At 44.4% G+C, this 18,085-nt stretch overlaps 1 protein-coding gene across 1 annotated transcript in view; it reads right to left on the reverse strand.

Annotated features, from left to right (window-relative positions):
• Nucleotides 1–3,138: 3,138 nt before the first annotated feature.
• The window catches only part of LOC137335720 (zinc metalloproteinase-disintegrin-like ohanin), a 48,407-nt gene continuing 33,460 nt past the window's right edge, over nt 3,139–18,085 (reverse strand). Inside the window, exons 17-24 of the mRNA XM_068001027.1 lie at nt 14,779–14,847; nt 13,638–13,728; nt 12,551–12,653; nt 10,719–10,812; nt 9,436–9,507; nt 8,444–8,509; nt 6,354–6,419; nt 3,139–3,604 (exon numbers count right to left, since the gene is read on the reverse strand). Coding sequence (XP_067857128.1) covers nt 3,572–3,604; nt 6,354–6,419; nt 8,444–8,509; nt 9,436–9,507; nt 10,719–10,812; nt 12,551–12,653; nt 13,638–13,728; nt 14,779–14,847 — 594 coding nt within the window. The 3' untranslated portion in view covers nt 3,139–3,571. The remainder of the gene's footprint in view (nt 3,605–6,353; nt 6,420–8,443; nt 8,510–9,435; nt 9,508–10,718; nt 10,813–12,550; nt 12,654–13,637; nt 13,729–14,778; nt 14,848–18,085) is intronic.

Raw genomic sequence — 18,085 nt, forward strand, 5'->3', positions numbered from 1 at the left:
TGGAAAAACAAGCAAGTCATGTTGAACTTGCACCAGACATTGGTTAGGCCGCACTTGGAGTAATGTGCAGTTCTGGGCACCGCACTGTTGGCAGGGAAAAGGGACAGCGAATATTCACGAGAAGGACACCGGGAATAAGAAATTACGGCTATGAAGCAAAACAGAAAAATTGAGTCTTGATTTAGTGGAACAGAGGAAGTTAACTGTAATCTGATAAAGGCTTTCAAAATAGTGCAAAACTGTTCTCATTGTTTGGTGAATTAATAAGGCAGCAGGCACAGACTGAGGATTATCACCAGTAGAATGAAGGGAAAATTCGAAGAATTGTTTTCAGAAGGTTATCAGAATATTGAGTGTTTTACCACGTGACTATGGAGACAGAGACTGTCACAATGAAAAGGGAGGTGTTGAAATAGTTGGAAAGTTAGAATACAAATAGAGGGAGACACGATTGGAGCAGACAGCTGCAGTCTGACAGATAGCGTTAGCACTGGTGTGAGGGGCCAAATGGCCTCCTTCTGGACTCCGATTTGTACATTTCCACTGTAAAAACTCATTGTGCCGTGCTAAATATAGACCAAGTCTCAGTCATCCACCAATTTGCATTACTCACCGGGGATTTCCCCTCCTTTATGGTGCACACAGCTCGCAAGTGTTAAAGACGTCTTCAGTAAGGTCAAATGGACCCAATCCAGGAAAAAAAGTTTGATTGCGTTTGTGTTACTCGAGATTATGTAAGTCTTGTGGTTTGTTGAAATTCTCCAATCCCAGCTTTATAAAAAAAAAATTCTCTGATGTAATGCTTTCCTTTTTTATTTTTCCAAATCTGCATGTGTGCCGAGCTTCCTGTGCTGGTCACTCATGGCAGATGTACTTGGCTTGATTAGTTCTTATTGACTTGGCGGTGATGTCAACCTCGGGTTCCTTGTAACTATTGGTTGACCAAATAATTTGAATTCAAATCGAGAAGAATTAAACTTTTGTTAAAAAAAAACTTCACTTTTTTTTAAAACTTCTTTTTTTCCCCTCCTATTTCTTTATTGTGGAGTGAGTAAAATTGTGAGGGCAGCAAGCAGGACAGACTCACATGTTCGAAGACTGGAGCCCTTTTCTCTGGAAAAGAGAAAGCTGAGGGGTGATCGAATATAAGTCTTTCAAATTATGAAGGGGTTCGATAGGGTTGATGTAGAGAAGATGTTTCCAATTGTGGGGGGAGTCCAAAACTCGGGGCTGTAAATATAAGATAGTCACTGATAAATTCAATAGGGAATTCAGGAGAAATTTCTCTATCACATGGAATAGTTGAGGTGAATATCATAGATGCATTTAAGGGGAAGCTCGATCAGTACATGAGGGAGAAAGGAATAGAAGGGTATCCTGATAGGGTTAGATGAAGAGGGATGGGAGGAGTTTCATGTGGAGCATAAACACCAGCATAGACCAGTTGGGTCGAGTGGCCTGTTTGGGTACTGTTAATGTGTAATTCTATGTAACATGTCGCCCACTCATATACCCCGACATGACCGTACCTGTTATAGTTGTGACCAGGGACTCCCTCCTGTCATTCTTGGGGTTGGGGCGGGGGGCTGCTGGAGGGAGGACATTCTGGCCTCCGCTCGGCCCATCCCCACATTTGAAATTCCCACCTCGTGATGGGGAATGTTGGCTGCACCCCCAGGTCCTCCCGAAGATGGCAAGGTCTGTCGGGATTCCAAGTGGTGTACCATGTGTCACTCCAAGCTGCTGCTTGAAATGCTTTAAGAGAAGCCCTCACACTGTTCTCGTCTATTATCAATTCTCAACGACTGAGGCAAGTTAAACCACAGAACCTCTCACGAAAGGACGCAGGGCTGAAACCACTTCAGCTTTTTCTACATTGCTCAACATTTCCCCCTGCATTATGCAGAACAGCGCTAAAATAATGCAGGCTGAGCTCAGCCACGGAGATGCAGTTTCTGCAAAAGAGAAACATTTTGTACCAGGGGTTTTTTGATAGAGTAAATAAGGAGAAACTGGAGGGTGGGTCAGTTACCAGAGCACACAGATTTATTATTTCGTTAATTCATTCTTGGGATGTGTGCATGCTGGCAAGGCGGGCACTTATTGCCCATCTCTAATTTCCCTGAGAAGGTGGTAGTGAGCCGCCTTGTACCAAAAACGGTTTGATGCAACTGAGTGTCTTGCTTAGCCGCATCAGATAGCAGTTAAGAGTCAACCACATCAGTGTGGGGCTGGAGTCACAGAGGCCCAGACCGGGTCAGGACGGCAGGTTTCCTTCCGTAAAAGGACACGAGTAAACCAGTTGGGTTTTTACGACAATCCGACAGTTCCGTGGTCACTTTTACTGACACCAGTATTTATTTCCCGATTTTTTAAACCGAATTCAAATTCTCAAAACTGCCATGGTGGAATTTTGAACTCGCATTCTCTCGATTATTAGTTCAGACCTTTTTTTAAAATTCATTCACGTCGCTGGCGAGGCTGGCATTTATTGCCCATCCCTAATTGCCCTTGAGAAGGTGGTGGTGAGCCGCCTTCTTGAACTGCTGCAGTCCGTGTGGTGAAGGTTACTTTTTTTAAGCGAGATTTTACAACTGAGTGGCTTACTCGGCCACTTCAGAGGGCAATTAAGAATCAACCACATTGCTGTGGGTCTGGAGTCGCATATCGGCCAGACCAGGTAAGGACGGCAGGTTTCCTTCCCTGAAGGGCATTAGTGAACCAGATGGGTTTTTATGACAATCCAGTAGTTTCATGGCCACCATTACTGATACTAAATTTTTTAATTCCAGATTTTTTTTATTTTAATTAATTGAATTTAAATTCCCCAGCTGCCATGGCGGGATTTGAACTCATGACTCCGGATTATTAGTCCAGGCCTCTGGATCACTAATCCAGTAACATAACCACTACACCACTGTACTCCTCTATACATTAAGAAAATACATACACTCCTCAAAAAATTTGCTGCTGATCAGCCTGTTCTGGTAAATCTCTCAAGGATCAAAACTTGTCCCTTCCTGGTCAGGTCATGTGGGATTAGAGTTGGATATATCCGCAATTCTTTCTGTTAAATAAAAGAGCTCAGCAGGTTTGTGTTTACAGTGCACTAATCCAACGGAACAAGTGAACAGATGGTAGACACTAGAAGAGAGAGTTTTTTTGGTTATTTTTAATTTGGTAATAAATCGACTTTCTATCTGTGCCTTTAAATACAAGTTCCCAAAGTTCCAGGCAGGTGGGAAAGTAATTATTTGGAAAAAAAATGTACAATTCCACCGTGCTGTATAACTCTATGACTCTAACTCTATGATTAATAGCAGAGCACATTATATCCCAAACACTCTCCCACCTTTCCTCTTAAGAGGCCGACTGACCATTTCTGCCACTTTCTGTCTTTATTTACAATTCTATGGAATAAATAGAGAAAAACTTCCCTTCAAAAATTCATTGTTCATTTTGCAGTTGTACAACATATAAATTCACTGAGCGGAACAGAGGACTTGAGGTAAAGGTAAGTGAGAGATCTGAATCTAGAGCCTGCGCTGTTAATCTCCCTCCCTGATATTGTTCAGTATCTCCGCTTGGTCGGAGGCATCAACACCTGGAAAACAAAATGAATACGTTCAATAAATTCTTTGTTGCAAACACTGCCATTTTGTGCTTCCTCCCCCTCCAGCTCTTCAAGTGCCTCTCCCCACCCCAATCTTATATAGGAACAGCAGTAGGCCATTCAGCCTCTCGAGTCTGTTCCGCCATTCAGTTAGCTCGTGGCTGATCTGTATCCGAACTGCATTTTCCCGCCTTGGCTCCATAATCCCTAATACCCTTAACTAGCAAAAATCTATTGATTTCAGATTTCAAATTATTAATTGAGCTAGCATCTATTGCTTTTTGTGGGAGAGAGTTTAACAATTCTACCACCCTTTGCGTGAAGAAGTGTTTCCTAACTTCTCACCTAAATGGCCTGGCTCTGATTTTAAGGTTATGTCCCCTGGTCCTGGACTCTCGCACCAGCAGAAAATGTTTCTCTCTATCTACCCAATCAATTCCTTTCAGACCTCAATCAAAACGCTCCTGCCAATGGCGTTCCATTGCTGTCTATGTGAGGGAGTGGCTTGAGAATGACCCCGTTCTCCTCTGGGATGAATTAACTAGCGTCTGTTTAGGTGCTGACTGCCCTGAAACAGTTTGGGACACGGTTGCACATTTAGGCTGGTGCATAAAAGCCACCAACATACCCCATTGAAATTCTGGTCCTAACACTCAAACATTGTTAATTTTTAATAACAACTTGCATTTATACAGTGTCTTTAACGTAGTAAAACGTCCCAAGGTGCTTCACAGGAGCAATTATCAAACAAAATTTCACACCGAGCCATATAAGGAGATATTAGGACAGGTGACCAAAAGCTTGGTCGAAGAGGTAGGCTTTAAAAAGCGCCTTAAAGGAGGAGAGGGAGGTGTAGAGAGACGGAGAGGTTTTGGGAGGGAATTCCAGAGTTTAATGCCTAGGCAGCTGAAGGCACGGCCGCCAATGGTGGAGCGATTAAAATCGGGGATGCGCAAGACGCCTGAATTGGAGGAGTGCAGAGATCTGGGAGGGTTGTAGGGCTGGAGGAGGTTTACAGAGATAGGGACGGGCGAGGCCATGGAGGGATTTGAACACAAGGATGAGAATTTTAAAATTGAGGCGTTGCCGGACCGGGAGCCAATGTAGGTCAGCGAGCACAGAGGGTGATAGATGAATGGGACTTGGTGCGAGTTAGGATACAAGCAGCAGAGTTTTGGATGAGCTCAAGTTACTCAGTTAACTCAACTTTCCCATGCACACATTGTATAAATTGAAGCATGAAAGTCCTCATCATGTTTATTCAGCTCAAGAGGGAGAGTCTGCGTAACTTGGTGGCCCATTAGGGAGGTCTCCTTGCCTCGTCAATAATCCTAGTATTCAGCAGCTTCCTCTGTGCATCCTACCATGTATAAGACTTTTGAGATGCATCTGTCAGACATTCAAATTTCTGTATCGCGCTTGAAAAATATTCAATAGGGAAAGAAAACCAATCGTTTCGCACGTACAGATACCCTAGCAATACCTGGGATTGACGTCAAGTGTCACACTTAATAAAACATAGGAAGAATGGTACTCTGATCTCTATTGTAAACAATTTTACAACACCAAGTTATAGTCCAACAATTTTATTTGAAATTCACAAGCTTTCGGAGGCTTCCTCCTTCCTCAGGAGGCCTCCGAAAGCTTGTGAATTTCAAATAAAATTGTTGGACTATAACTTGGTGTTGTAAAATTGTTTACAATTGTCAACCCCAGTCCATCACCGGCATCTCCACATCATCACTCTGATCTCTAATTCACATTAAAGTCTGGCCAAGATGCAAATAGCCTCAAACTGAACTCAGGATGACACAACAAATACACCTGATGTCCTTCATGTGGCACACCCAGTTACACACACTTAATATATTGTAGCTTAATATGGTATAATCCTCCTGTCCTTATTAACAGTATATTCTCTGGCTCACTGAGCATTGCCGCGGGATATCTGCTCTTAGGTTTCTCAGTACACAGACATACATTTTATCACCAAGTTTCAAGTCATTTTATTTCATCTTCCGATTCCCCTGAAAACAAGTGGCACTTTCCAGTCGAAAGAGCAACTCCCAGGCTTGTGCTGCGTTTTCTCACTATCCACAACAGCGGTCAAGAGGGGTTTGAGTGGTGATTTTCCTCCAGTCACTTGGAGCTTTACCTGCAACTTAATTCAGCCGCCAAGCTGAGGGTTGACGGTCAACTTCCTCATCTTTGACAAGAAAGGTGGTCAGAACACAAGCTCACATTCTTTAGCGTTGCTGCTGAGACTGGAAACACCGCCTGAGCCTGTCTTAGGAAATGCAGCAGCCAATTTGCGCACAGCAAGATCCCACAAACAGCAATGAGATAAATGATCAGACAATCTGTTTGAGTGATGTTGGTTGAGGGATAAATATTGGCCAGGACACCGGGGAGAACACCCTTGCTCTTCTTCGAAATAATGCTGTGGAATCTTTTACATCCACCTGAGAGGGCAGACAGTGTCTCGGATTAACATCTCGTCCCAAAGATGGCCCCTCCAACAGTGCAGCACTCCATCAGTACTGCACTGTAGTGTCAACCTGGATTATGTGCTTGGGTGTCCGGAGTAGGACTCAAACCCACAACCTTCTGACACAGAAATGAGAGTTGTACCCACTGAGCTGCAGCTGACACTGGGACAACCCGATGACAGAAATTGAGTCTGCTGTCTTTTTACTGGAAGGATTCCTCCGTTATCTGCCTCAAGTACAAGTGTCCTTACCGTGGGTGCAGATGGCTGTGTGGGTCTGGGTGCTGGCATCGGTGGGCGTGCCTTCAGAGCGGAAGGCTGCAAGAAAGCAAAAGAATCCGGAACATAAGGACATAAGAACATAAGAAATAGGAGCAGGAGAAGGCCATATGGCCCCTCGAGCCTGCTCCACTATTCAATAAGATCATGGCTGATCTTCGACCTCAACTCCACTTTCCCGCTTGATCCCTCATTCCCTTGATTCCTCTCAAGTCCAAAATTCTATCCATCTCAGTCTTGAATATACTCAACAACTACCATCGACAGCCCTCTAGGATAGAGAATTCCAAATATTCATGACTGAGTGAAGAAACTCATCCTCGTTTCAGTCCTAAACGTCCAACCCCTTATTCCGAGACTATGACCCCTAGTTCTGGACTCTCCAGGTCGGGGAAACAGCCTCTCGGCATCTACCCCGTCAAGCCCTCTTCGAAACTTATATGTTTCAATGAGATCACCTCTCATTTTTCTAAACGCCAGACAGTATAGGCCCATTCTACTCCATCTCTCCTCATAGGACAACCCTCTCATCCCAGGAATCAATCCAGTGAACCTTCATTTCACCGCCTCTAAGGCAAGTATATTCTTCCTTAGGTAAGGAGACCAAAACTGTACACAGTACTCCAGGTGTGGTCTCACCAAAGCCCAGTACAACTGCAGCAAGACTTCCTTACTCTTGTAATCCAACACCCTTGCAATAAAGGCCAACATACCATTTGCCTTTCTAATGGCTTGCTGTACCTGCATGTTAACTTTGAGTTTTGTGTATAAGGACATCCAAATCCCTCTGAACACCAACATTTAATAGTTTATTCTGTTTTTCCTACCAAAGTAAATAACCTGACATTTCTCACATTATACTCCATCCACCACCTTCTTACCCACTCACTTAACCTGTCTATATCCCTTTGCAGACTCTTTGCTTCCTTCCTCCTCACAGGTTACTTTCCCACCTAGCTTTTGTAGTGGCAGCAAACTTGGATAAAGTACACTTGGTCCCTTCATCTAAGTCATTAATATAGACTGTAAATAGGGGAGGCCCAAGCACGATCCTTGCGGCACCCACGAGTTACAACCCGCCAACCCTAAAATGACCTGTTTGTTCCTACTCTGTTTTCTGTCCGTTAACCAATCCACTATCCACGCTGATATATTACCCCCAATCACAAGCCCTAATCTTGCTTAACAACTTCTTGTGGCACCTTATCGAATGCCTTTTGAAAATCCAAATATACCACATCCATTGGTTCCCCCTTATCTACCCTGCTCGTTACATCCTCAAAAAACTCCAGCAGATTTGTCAAACATGATTTCCCTTTCATAAAACCATGTTAACTCTGCCTAATCATATTATGATTTTCTAAGTGCCCTGTTACTACTTCTTTAATAATAGATTCTAGCATTGTCCCTTCTACTGATTTCAGGCTAACTGGCCTATAGTTTTCTCTCTCTCTCCTTTCTTGAATAGCGGGGTTACATTTTCTACCTTCCAATCCACGGGGACCGTTCTAGAATCTAGGGAATTCTGGAAGATCAAAACCAATGCATCCACTGTCTCTGCAGCCACCTCTTTTAAAACCCTAGGACGTAGGCCCTCAGGTCCAGGGGATTTATCAGCTTTTACTCTGATTCATTTTTCTAATACCTTTCCTTTACTAATCTTAATCACTTTAAGTTCCTCCCTTTCATTGGGCCCTTGGCTCCCCACTATTTCTGGTCTGTTTTTTGCGACTTCTACTGTGAAGACAGATACAAAATATTTGTTTAACATCTCTGCCATTTCCTTACTCGCCATTATAATTTCTCCTGTCACTGCCTGTAAGGGAATCACATTTACTTTCCCAGCTTTTCATTTTTATATACTTGTAGAAGCTCTTACAATATGTTTTTCTATTTCTTGCTCGTGCAAGTCTGAAGTGGGACTTGAACTCACAACCTTCTAACTCAGAGGTGAGAGTGGTATCCACTGAGCCACAGGGACAACGCAATGACAAAAATTGAATCTGCCTTCTTTTTACTCGACGGATTCCTCCGTGGTCTGCCTCAAGTACAAATGTCCTTACCATGGGTGCAGATGGCTGTGTGAATCCGGGCGCTGGAATCTGTGGGGGTGCCCTTGGAGCAGAAGGCTGGAAGAAAGCAAAAGAATTAACAGGAGAGACCGTTCGGATAAGAGGGAGAACGGAGCAGTGCTGCATTGGACCAGGCTCATCCATTTCGCCCAGTCGCCAATACAATTCTGGTGAATCGCTGATTATTTGGGTGCAGAATGCCAATGTTGGGAAATTGGAACCATTCCCACTTTTAAATCTTAACCTAACCCGTCCAGTGAGAAACCGATGGGATCAGATCAACAGTCTGTTTCACATCCCGTCCAATTATATTTCCTGTTGACTTCAATGAAGGCAAGAGGGAAGGACGATTGGATCGTGTCAGTTTCCCACTGGGTGAATTAGGTTAAAATTGCCCCCTTAGCATCACTGTCCAGCACTCAGAGGTCACATGCAGCAGGGGCCATATGCAGAAAGGCCCCAAGTGCGCCTAAACCCCAACCTCTGCACCGGTCGTCTGAGTGCGACTGCCAACTGACTGCAGAATTATGGACGGCTTTGGTCTCCCGACTCACTTCACTCACGTCCAACCCAAATCTAATATCAAACCCTGCGCTGATTCTATTCCGTTCATTTTGTCCTGATGTCAAGACATTATTTCATCCACTGTGCAAGACTTTGTATTTGTCAGTATTAAACTTCGTCTGCCGCCTGTCTGCCACCTGCTCAGAGGATCCACGTTCTTAGTTGCACCCTGGGTGTTCCCTGCTCTGCCTATTTTAGTCTAAATTAATAACGAGGTTCATGTATCTAACGTGATGGTACAGATAGGACTGGCTTACTTGACGGAACTTGAGGAGGAATTGCCTGCTAGAAAAATGTATACTAAATGAGTGATCTGTTAGTGTTTTAGAACTGAGTTCTAGTACCCCAGGTGTGCCAATGCACTGACAGTTCCCCGGTGTGAGAATAGAAGCAGCCCGTCACAGCGGTGGACGACTTACAATGACATGAAGGTAGGGTGAAGGTGCTGCCTGGGAGTACGGTGGAGGGGGCGGAGGAATCTTCATTGGACCCTGAAACAGAATGTGAGAATTAGCGAAGATAGGAAACCGATCAGCAAAATGACTAAGAGCGTAGGAGCTGGTGAGAAGCAACGGCATTTAGAAGCAAAGTACAATTTTTGCTTTTGGGTTGGGCAGCATTTTGACATATTTGGTATATTTCTGACTTAGAATATATAGTAGGTGTTCTAATAAATCTAACGTGTGGAACAACTGGTGACAGGTAGGTTATTTCTCCTCCATTCTGTTTGATGGCACTTGCTCTGCACTTGAGGTCTCTCAATGACACCCTTACAGGCATTGTAGCAATGTATGGTAACCCATCCCTCTGTCCTTGAGGTAAAAGCCCTCATCTTCCTTCTCGACTGTCCCCTTCCCCCCCTCACCAATGGCACGGGTGCCATCAGGTTGAAGTCAGGAGTGTCTCACATTAGCCGCACTGCATATCAATGCCCCAACTTCAAGTTAGACTTAACCACAAACAGAAATCAGTGCTGGGCCATCACTAAATGGGTGATTAGAGAGTTGTTGGAGCATGGAATGTTTTGCCACAGGGAGTGATTGAGTTAGAGACCAGTGCACCGTCAAAGGAAAGAGTAGATGAACATTTTAAACTGAAGAAGATACAGGGCTCTGAGGACACAGTGGGATTAATTCTGGATTTCTCTGGCAAAGATGCTTCGAAATGATAAGCCCGAGGGGCCTTCTTCTGTGTTGTTAACTTCTATTTTTTTTAAAAATTCATTCTCAGGATGTGGGCGTCGCTGGCAAGGCCAACATTTATTCCCCATTCCTAGTTGCTCTGAGAAGCTGTGGGTGGGCCTTCTTCTTGAAGGTTTGATACAAATCAGTGGCCACTTCAGAGGGCAGTTGGTGTGGGATTGAAGTCACACATAGGCCGGACTGGGTAAGGCCAGCTGGTTACTCTCCCAAAAGGACATTAGTGAACCAGTTGGGTTTTCACAATAATTGAACGGCTTCATGGTCACCTTTTTTTTAATACTGATACCAGATTTTTTTATTTCTAGATTTAAAAAATAAAAACTGCATTAAATTCTCATACTGCCATGGTGGGATTTGAATTCATGTTCTCTGGATGATGATAGTCGGGGGCCTCCGGATTCCTAATCCAGCAACATAACCACGACACTACCGTGCCCGTGCTACTATGGCCAGCCAGTGTAAACAGTAAACGCAAAGAGCGATGCAAGTGCAGGACTTGCCTTGGGATTGTAGGCCTTTGTTACTTGTTGAGTTTCTGGTGCACTGTCTGCAAAAGCTGGATTAGAAAGTCCCGATGTTTGAATCGGCTGGGTCCTAAAGATAGAATCAGGTGGTTAATGGCAGAAGTCATCAACAAAACCAAACTACAACACTTCACAGTTCAAGTATGGTCGTCAAGGATTTCCAGCTTGGAAGCCACAAATTCTTGACACAATTCAACATGAAGGTGGACATCAAGTCCAAGACAATCTTTTCGATCGGACTCTCTGAAGAATTTGTTGGGAGAGAAACACAAAGCCCTCGAAGAAAACTTAATATAATTGCAGGAATTCCTGCATTTCACAGGGCACTGCACTTGTACCCTGGGAAAGGTTTTTAAAAAATGGTAATCCAGGCTAAAATGGCAGCGTGGGACACCAACACAAATGCACAGTTTTCGTAGTCCGGTAAAACTTACAAAGAGGTTGCGGTTATTTTAGAACCGGGTTGATTCAGGGGTGTGTTTAACAGGATATGTGAGCCCTCTCTCGGAATGACTCCAGCAACAACCCAACGAGCAACTTACAGTGCTTGAGGCCTGTTGTGAAGTGATGCTTACCAGTTAATGATGGACACGGGTATCAAGCAGGTGAGGTTATTTACCCCTTCAATGTTTAAAATCTCAACAATTTCACTGTTCCTTTTCAGTTGAACGCAGGCACTTGGGATAAGCATTTGCTCTAGTCTTCCCTGTGGTTAGTGCGTTTTGGAACGTATTTAAACTACAGGTTTAGAATCGGTGCCAAATGAGGTGCAGAGCCAGAGACAGGGCTCAACCTGACGGTGGAGCTGGCAGTCTCACAGGCGGAGAGTAAATCCAATGGCCTGTTAAACCATTGTTCTGGTTGTTCGAGGACCACCCCCCCACTGCCACCCCACCCCACTCCCCCCACTCGACATTTTGTAAACCCACCTGACCTTAATTTAAATGTTGAACACTTCTTTGGCGCAGTGTCAATTTTTGTCTGATGATGCTCCTGTGAAGCATCTTGGGACGTTTCACTACGTTAAAAGTGCTGTATAAATGCAAGTTGTTGTTGTGGAAAACCAGCGATTGCCCCATCTGCAACTGTCTAAGCATTTACATTTCTACCTTTTGGCAGACAGCTTGGCCGACCTGTACAGTCAGGTGTGAACAGAACTGTCCCTTGAACACAACAGTTCCAGTTGAAGCCCGGTACGTGCCTCATCTGCAGCCGTCAGGGAGCAAGCATTAGTCTGGAGACGCCTCTGCACTCACGTTCTCTATTTCTTTATTGCAAGCGCAGATCTAAAGAACTTGCATTTAGAGAGCACCTTTCGTGACCTCAGGATGTCCCAAAGCGTTTCACAGCCAATGAAGCACTTTTTGAAGTGTAGTCACTGTTGTAATGTAGGAAACGCAGAAGCCAATTTGAACACAGCAAGGTCCCACAAACAGCAACGAGATAATGAGCAGATAATCTGTTTTGGTGATGTTGGTTGAGGGATAAATATTAGCCAGGGGAGAACTCCCCTGCTCTTCTTCGAAATAGTGCCATGGGATCTTTTCCATCCATCCAAGAGTCGCCACCTCTGAGAGTGCAGCACTCCCTCAGTACTGCACTGAAGTGTCAGCCTAGATTTTGTACTCAAGTCTCTGGAGTGGGACTTGAACCCACAACTTTCTGACACAGGTAAGAGTGCTACCCACTGAGCCATGGCTGACTTTCCAAGTTAGACTACCAGGCTGCACACACTGCTGTAATTTAAGGTTTGCCAAGATCATTGGCCATCACTTGTGCTCCTCCGTAAGTCAATTAACTATATTTACCTTGGCTGGGTTGTGCTCTTTGCTGTGCATTTCCTATATAAGAATACTCCTAGTCCAACAGCTACGATAAGGAACACCGCAATCACAACAATGATAATTATTACTGCAAGGAATGAAATGAAAAATATTAATATGATGACACAGAACAGGTGAAAGTTTTTTTTTTAAATAATAAAAAAATCATGACTGGTTGACACTGCGAGTTAGACACTGGGCTTTTACCCTGGGACCTGGGCTCAACTCAAACCCAGGCTAATGGGAAGGAAGTCTCCTCTGTCAGTTGGCTGGAAGGCTCAAAGTTAAATGAGTTTAGGCATTCTCAAACCAATTACTCATGAGCATGGAGCTGCGGCACAAAACTGCCAATATTTCAGCATCAAACTGGAAATCCTCAGAGAGTTTGTAGGATCCTGGGTGTAGAGTGAAAGATTTCACAGTGCTACAAACCAGAGGTAACGTTTGTAGCACTGTGTTGTCTTGGGAGTGCTGGATAATAACACTTGAGTGCTGGATAATAACACTTGAGGTAAAAGCGACGGGAGAAAAAGCTTCGCGCCTACCCTAGCACTAAATTTCCTTTTTAAAACCTGCTGTAATATTGAGCCATGACCAACACAGAACAATGGATTACTTCTACAGTGCAGTTGTTTTTGACTATGTAACAACTTCAAACGTAATCCATTGGCTGTAAAGCACTCTGTGACATCCTGAGGACACGATGAGATATTATATAATCACAAGTCCTTGCTATCTGCACAGGAAAGCTTGGGTTTGGAATTGGGGGAAGGAACAATATAAGCCAGGACTCCCACATCCGCTCGCTACTTTTGGAAAAAGTCAGAGCACATGGCAATCAGGTGAGGACAAGATTAGGCTTGGCTATTTTGCCTTCTACAGTCATATAGCTTGCTAACACTCAATGTCTAGGCCTAGCTATTTAGAGAGGCCCCTCGTGTTCCCCACAATCCATGGAACCAAATCCCAGTGCCTGCAGGAGTGGGAGGGAAGAAAATTAATTGAGAAAACAAAGCTGATGACTAGTTATTGACTCTTTAAGGGAGTGAATTGGTATATGCTAGGGTCATACCAGTTGAAGAAAATGTGCCAGCGAGTCTATTGTCACAGTTTGGTGGTGCCCAGCCCTCTTCACACTGGCACTGCTGTAGGTGATTACAGACCTGAATGATGAACACAAAGATGTATTTAGAGACCTAGTGCCAACTGAATGCTGGGGCTACGTCACTTCGGGTTACCAACTCCGGTTGGAAGTATTCCTGGAGGCTTCATCACAAGGGCCTCCAATGCCCCGCCAAACAATGTTCTAGCCATGGCAAATATTTTTTGATAAATAAACGGAAGTCTTCAAAGAAAATGAAAAAAATACAGACAACTTTTTTTTTAATACCCCTATGATTTTTCTCCCGGAGTTACTCGCAACAGTGTCCAGAAGATTAACCTTCAATTCCTGGAGACTCCAGGACAATCCTCGACCTAACATCACTGCAGAGTACTGCAGCCTAGCCAAGGCGGGGTCTAAGGCCGCATTTGCATTGACGCTGCTGTTACATAGTGTGTACACGCCCTGTGATGCACAAAGGCAGGAGTGCACGCATTGGAGGTGGAGCGGTTTGGTAGAGAGAAAGAAAACGAAAACACGGCCTTGGCTTGCCCTGGCACAGCTACAGCTCATTGCAAATCAGGAAACAGACAGATGAACGCAGTGTGACAACTGAAGAATTTGTATATAATTCTGGTTTGTCCAGTAGATGGTCCTTAAACTGCACGCACATCACATCACAATAATAGTGCAGAGCATTCAATGGAACGCAAACCTCACTGCCTCCGCATGTTTCCAACTCATGGGGCCTTCCCCCAGTGCCCCGTTCTCCCTCAACCAAAAGCAGAGGAACTGACTCAGTGCTGAACGAGCAGTGACCAAAACAACGAGAGGGGGATGGCGGCGAGAGGGGGAGGGCCCAAGAAGAAAAAAAAAATCAGGAGCACAGGCTCAATCTGCTGCGCCTAGGTGGAGAGGGGCATGTGCTGCTACCTTATAGCTGGGTATGGCACAGTGATCCCAGAATAGGGCAGAGGGTGAAGGAGCGAGGAAGAGGGAAAACTTAATTGAAAGAGGATCCTGGGGGTCAGAGTCCACTTCAAGCATTTACTGACCTCAGGCTTGGCAAAAACCCAAGTAGAGCAGAGAAAGGGTGAATGGACGATCTTACCGCATGTCCTGAGCAGCTGGCTGAGCAATTGTCGCCTTTAACATCAATGCATTTTGCGTTCAAACACATCTGTGGAGGGGGCAGATTTGTAGAGAACATCTTAGTTATTAAAGGTGTAAGCTCGATTCACATTAATCTGATTTAAATAGGAGAACATGTTTTTGTTGAAGCAAAGCAGCAAGTGAAACAACTCAATACAATACCTCTGCAGTGACAGATCATGGCAGTGACAGGTTATCTGTCAAACAGTCAGAGGGAGATAGAAGAGCAAATATGTAGGCAAATTTCCGAGAAGTGCAAAAACAGTCGGGCAGTAATAGTAGGGGATTTCAACTACCCTACCCCTGGGACACTAACAGTGTGAAGGGTATGGAGGGCCCAAAATTCTTAAATTGCATTCAGGAGAACTTTTTTAGCCAGTATGTAGCAAGCCGAACAAGAGACGCCCACATCTTGTGAGTGAATAAAAAAAAAGAGGGGGCAGTTCTGGATTTAGTTTTAGGAAATGAGGCTGGGCGGGTGGAAGGAGTATCAGTGGGAGAGCATTTTGGTGGGAGTGATCATAATTCAGTTAGTTTTAGCATAGTTATGGAAAAGGACAAAGATAGAACAGGAGTAAAAGTTCTCAATTGGGGAAAGGCCAATTTTACTAAGCTAATAAGTGATTTAGCAAAAGTGGACTGGAAACAGCTACTTGAAAGTAAATCAATGTCAGAGCAGTGGGAGGCAGACAAGGAGAAGATTCAGGGGGTGCAGAGTAAACATGTTCCCACAAAGAAAACGGGTGGGGCTGCTAAATCTCGAGCCCCTGGATGTCAAGCAGCATCCAGGGTAAGATATGGCAGAAAAGGAAAGCTTACATCAGACACCGAGAACTCAATACTACAGAAAGCCTAGAGGAGTATAGAAAGTGCAGGGGTGAAATTAAAAAGGAAATTAGGAAAGCAAAGAGAGGGCATGAAAAAATACTGGCAAGTAAAATCAAGGAAAACCCAAAGATGTTTTATAAATACATTAAGAGCAAGAGGGTAACTAAGGAAAGAGTAGGGCCTATTAGATACCAAAAAGGTAATCTATGTGTGGAGGCGGAAGATGTGGGTATGGTTCTTAATGAATACTTTGTGTCTGTCTTCACAAGAGGGGGATGATGCAGAGATTGTAGTTAAGGAGGAGGAGTGTGAAATATTGGATGGGATAAACGTAGCAAGAAAGGAAGTATTAAGGGGATTTGCATCTTTGAAAGTAGATAAATCGCCAGGCCCGGGTGAAATGTATCCCAGGCTGTTAAAAGAAGCAAGGGAGGAAATAGTGGAGGTTCTGACCATCATTTTCCAATCCTCACTGGTGCTGGAGGATTGGAGGACTGCAATGTTGTACCGTTGTTTAAAAAGGGAGCGAGGGATAGACCGAGCAATTTTCGGCCAGTTAGTCCAACCTCGGTGATGGGCAAATTATTGGAATCAATTCTGAGGGACAGGATAAACTGTCACTTAAAAAGGCACGGAATAATCAAGGACAGACAGCATGGATTTGGTAAGGGAAGGTCGTGTCTGAATAACTTGATTGAATTTTTTGAGGAGGTAACAAGGACGGTCGATGAGGGTAGTGCATTTGTTGTGGTCGATGTGGATTTTAGCAAGGCTTTTGACAAGGTCCCACATGGCAGACTGGTCAAAAAAGTGGCCCATGGCCCATGGGATCCAAGGGAGAGTGGCAAGTTGAATCCAAAAATGGCTCAGTGGCAGGAAGCAAAGGGTAACGGTCGCCGGGTGTTTTTGCGACTGGAAGGCTGTTTCCAGTGGGGTTCCGCAGGGCTCAGTGTTAGGTCCCTTGCTTTTTGTGGTATATATTAATGATTTAGACTTAAATGTAGGGGGCGTGATTAAGAAGTTTGCAGATGATACGAAAATTGGCTGTGTGATTAATAGTGAGGAGGAAAGCTGTAGACTGTAGGAAGATATCAATGGACTGGTCAGGTGGGCAGAAAAGTGGCAAATGATATTCAATCCGGAGAAGTGTGAGGTAATGCATTTGGGGAGGGCAAACAAGGCAATGGGGTACACACAATAAATAGGAGGATACTGAGAGGTGTCGAGGAAGTGAGGGACCTTGGAGTGCATGTCCACAGATCTCTGAAGGTAGCAGGACAGGTAGATAAGGCGGTTAAGAAGGCATATGGATACTTTCCTTTATTAGCCGAGGCATAGAATATAAGAGCAGGAAGGTTATGCTGGAACTGGATAAAACACTGGTTAGGCCACAGCTTGAGTACTGTGTACAGTTCTGGTCACCACATTACAGGAAAGATGTGATTGCACTAGAGAGGGTACAGAGGAGATTTAGGAGGATGTTGCAAGGACTGGAGAATTTTAGCTATGAGGAAAGATTGGATAGGCTGGGGTTGTTTTCTTCGGAAGAGAGGAGGCTGAGGGGTGATTTAGTTGAGGTGTACAAAATTATGAGGGGCCTAAATAGAGTGGGATAGGAAGGACCTGTTTCCCTTAGCATAGAGATCAATAACCAGGAGGCATAGCTTTGAAGTGATTGGTAGAAGGATTAGAGGGGAAGTGAGGAAAAAATTTTCACCCAGAGGATGGTGGGGGTCTGGAACTCACTGCCTGAAAGGGAGGTAGAGGCAGAAACCCTCAACTCATTTAAAAAGTACCTGGGCGTGCACCTGAAGTGCCGTGACCTACAAGCCTACGGACCAAGTGCTGGAAAATGGGATTGGGTTGGGTGGCTCATTTTCAGCCAGCGCGGACACGATGGGCCAAATGGCCTGCTTCTGTGACTGTAAAGTTTTCGTGATTTTTCTCTGATTCTTACTCCAGTATAGGGATCACACTGTTCACTTTACAAAGAGCTGTAGTGGAGTCACCTCTTAGAAAGGAATAAAATGATATGTTGATAGGGTGAGATGATTTAATGTGGGGAGGAGGCTCGTGTGGAGTATAAACACCAGCATCAGCCTGTTGGGTTGGTTTCTGTGCTGTAAATTCGATGTAATTCTATGTAGATAGGATGCAACGAGCATCAAGGAGGGATGGACAGTCCCAAAGAGAGGTGAAGTAGCAGGGAAGCACCACAAAATGGTGAGAAACTATTAAATGTTGGTATTCAGAGGGATTTGGGTGTCCTTGTACATGAAACTCAAAGTTAACAGGCAGGTACAAGCAAGCATTTAGGAAGACAAATGGTATGTTGGCCTTTATTGCAAGGGGGTTGGAGTATAAGAGTAAGGAAGTCTTGCTGCAATTGTACAGGGCTTTGGTGAGACCAAACCTGGAGAACTGTGTAAAGTTTTGGT

Source organism: Heptranchias perlo, chromosome 20, assembly GCF_035084215.1.
Source record: "Heptranchias perlo isolate sHepPer1 chromosome 20, sHepPer1.hap1, whole genome shotgun sequence".
NCBI classification, from domain to species: Eukaryota; Metazoa; Chordata; class Chondrichthyes; order Hexanchiformes; family Hexanchidae; genus Heptranchias; species Heptranchias perlo.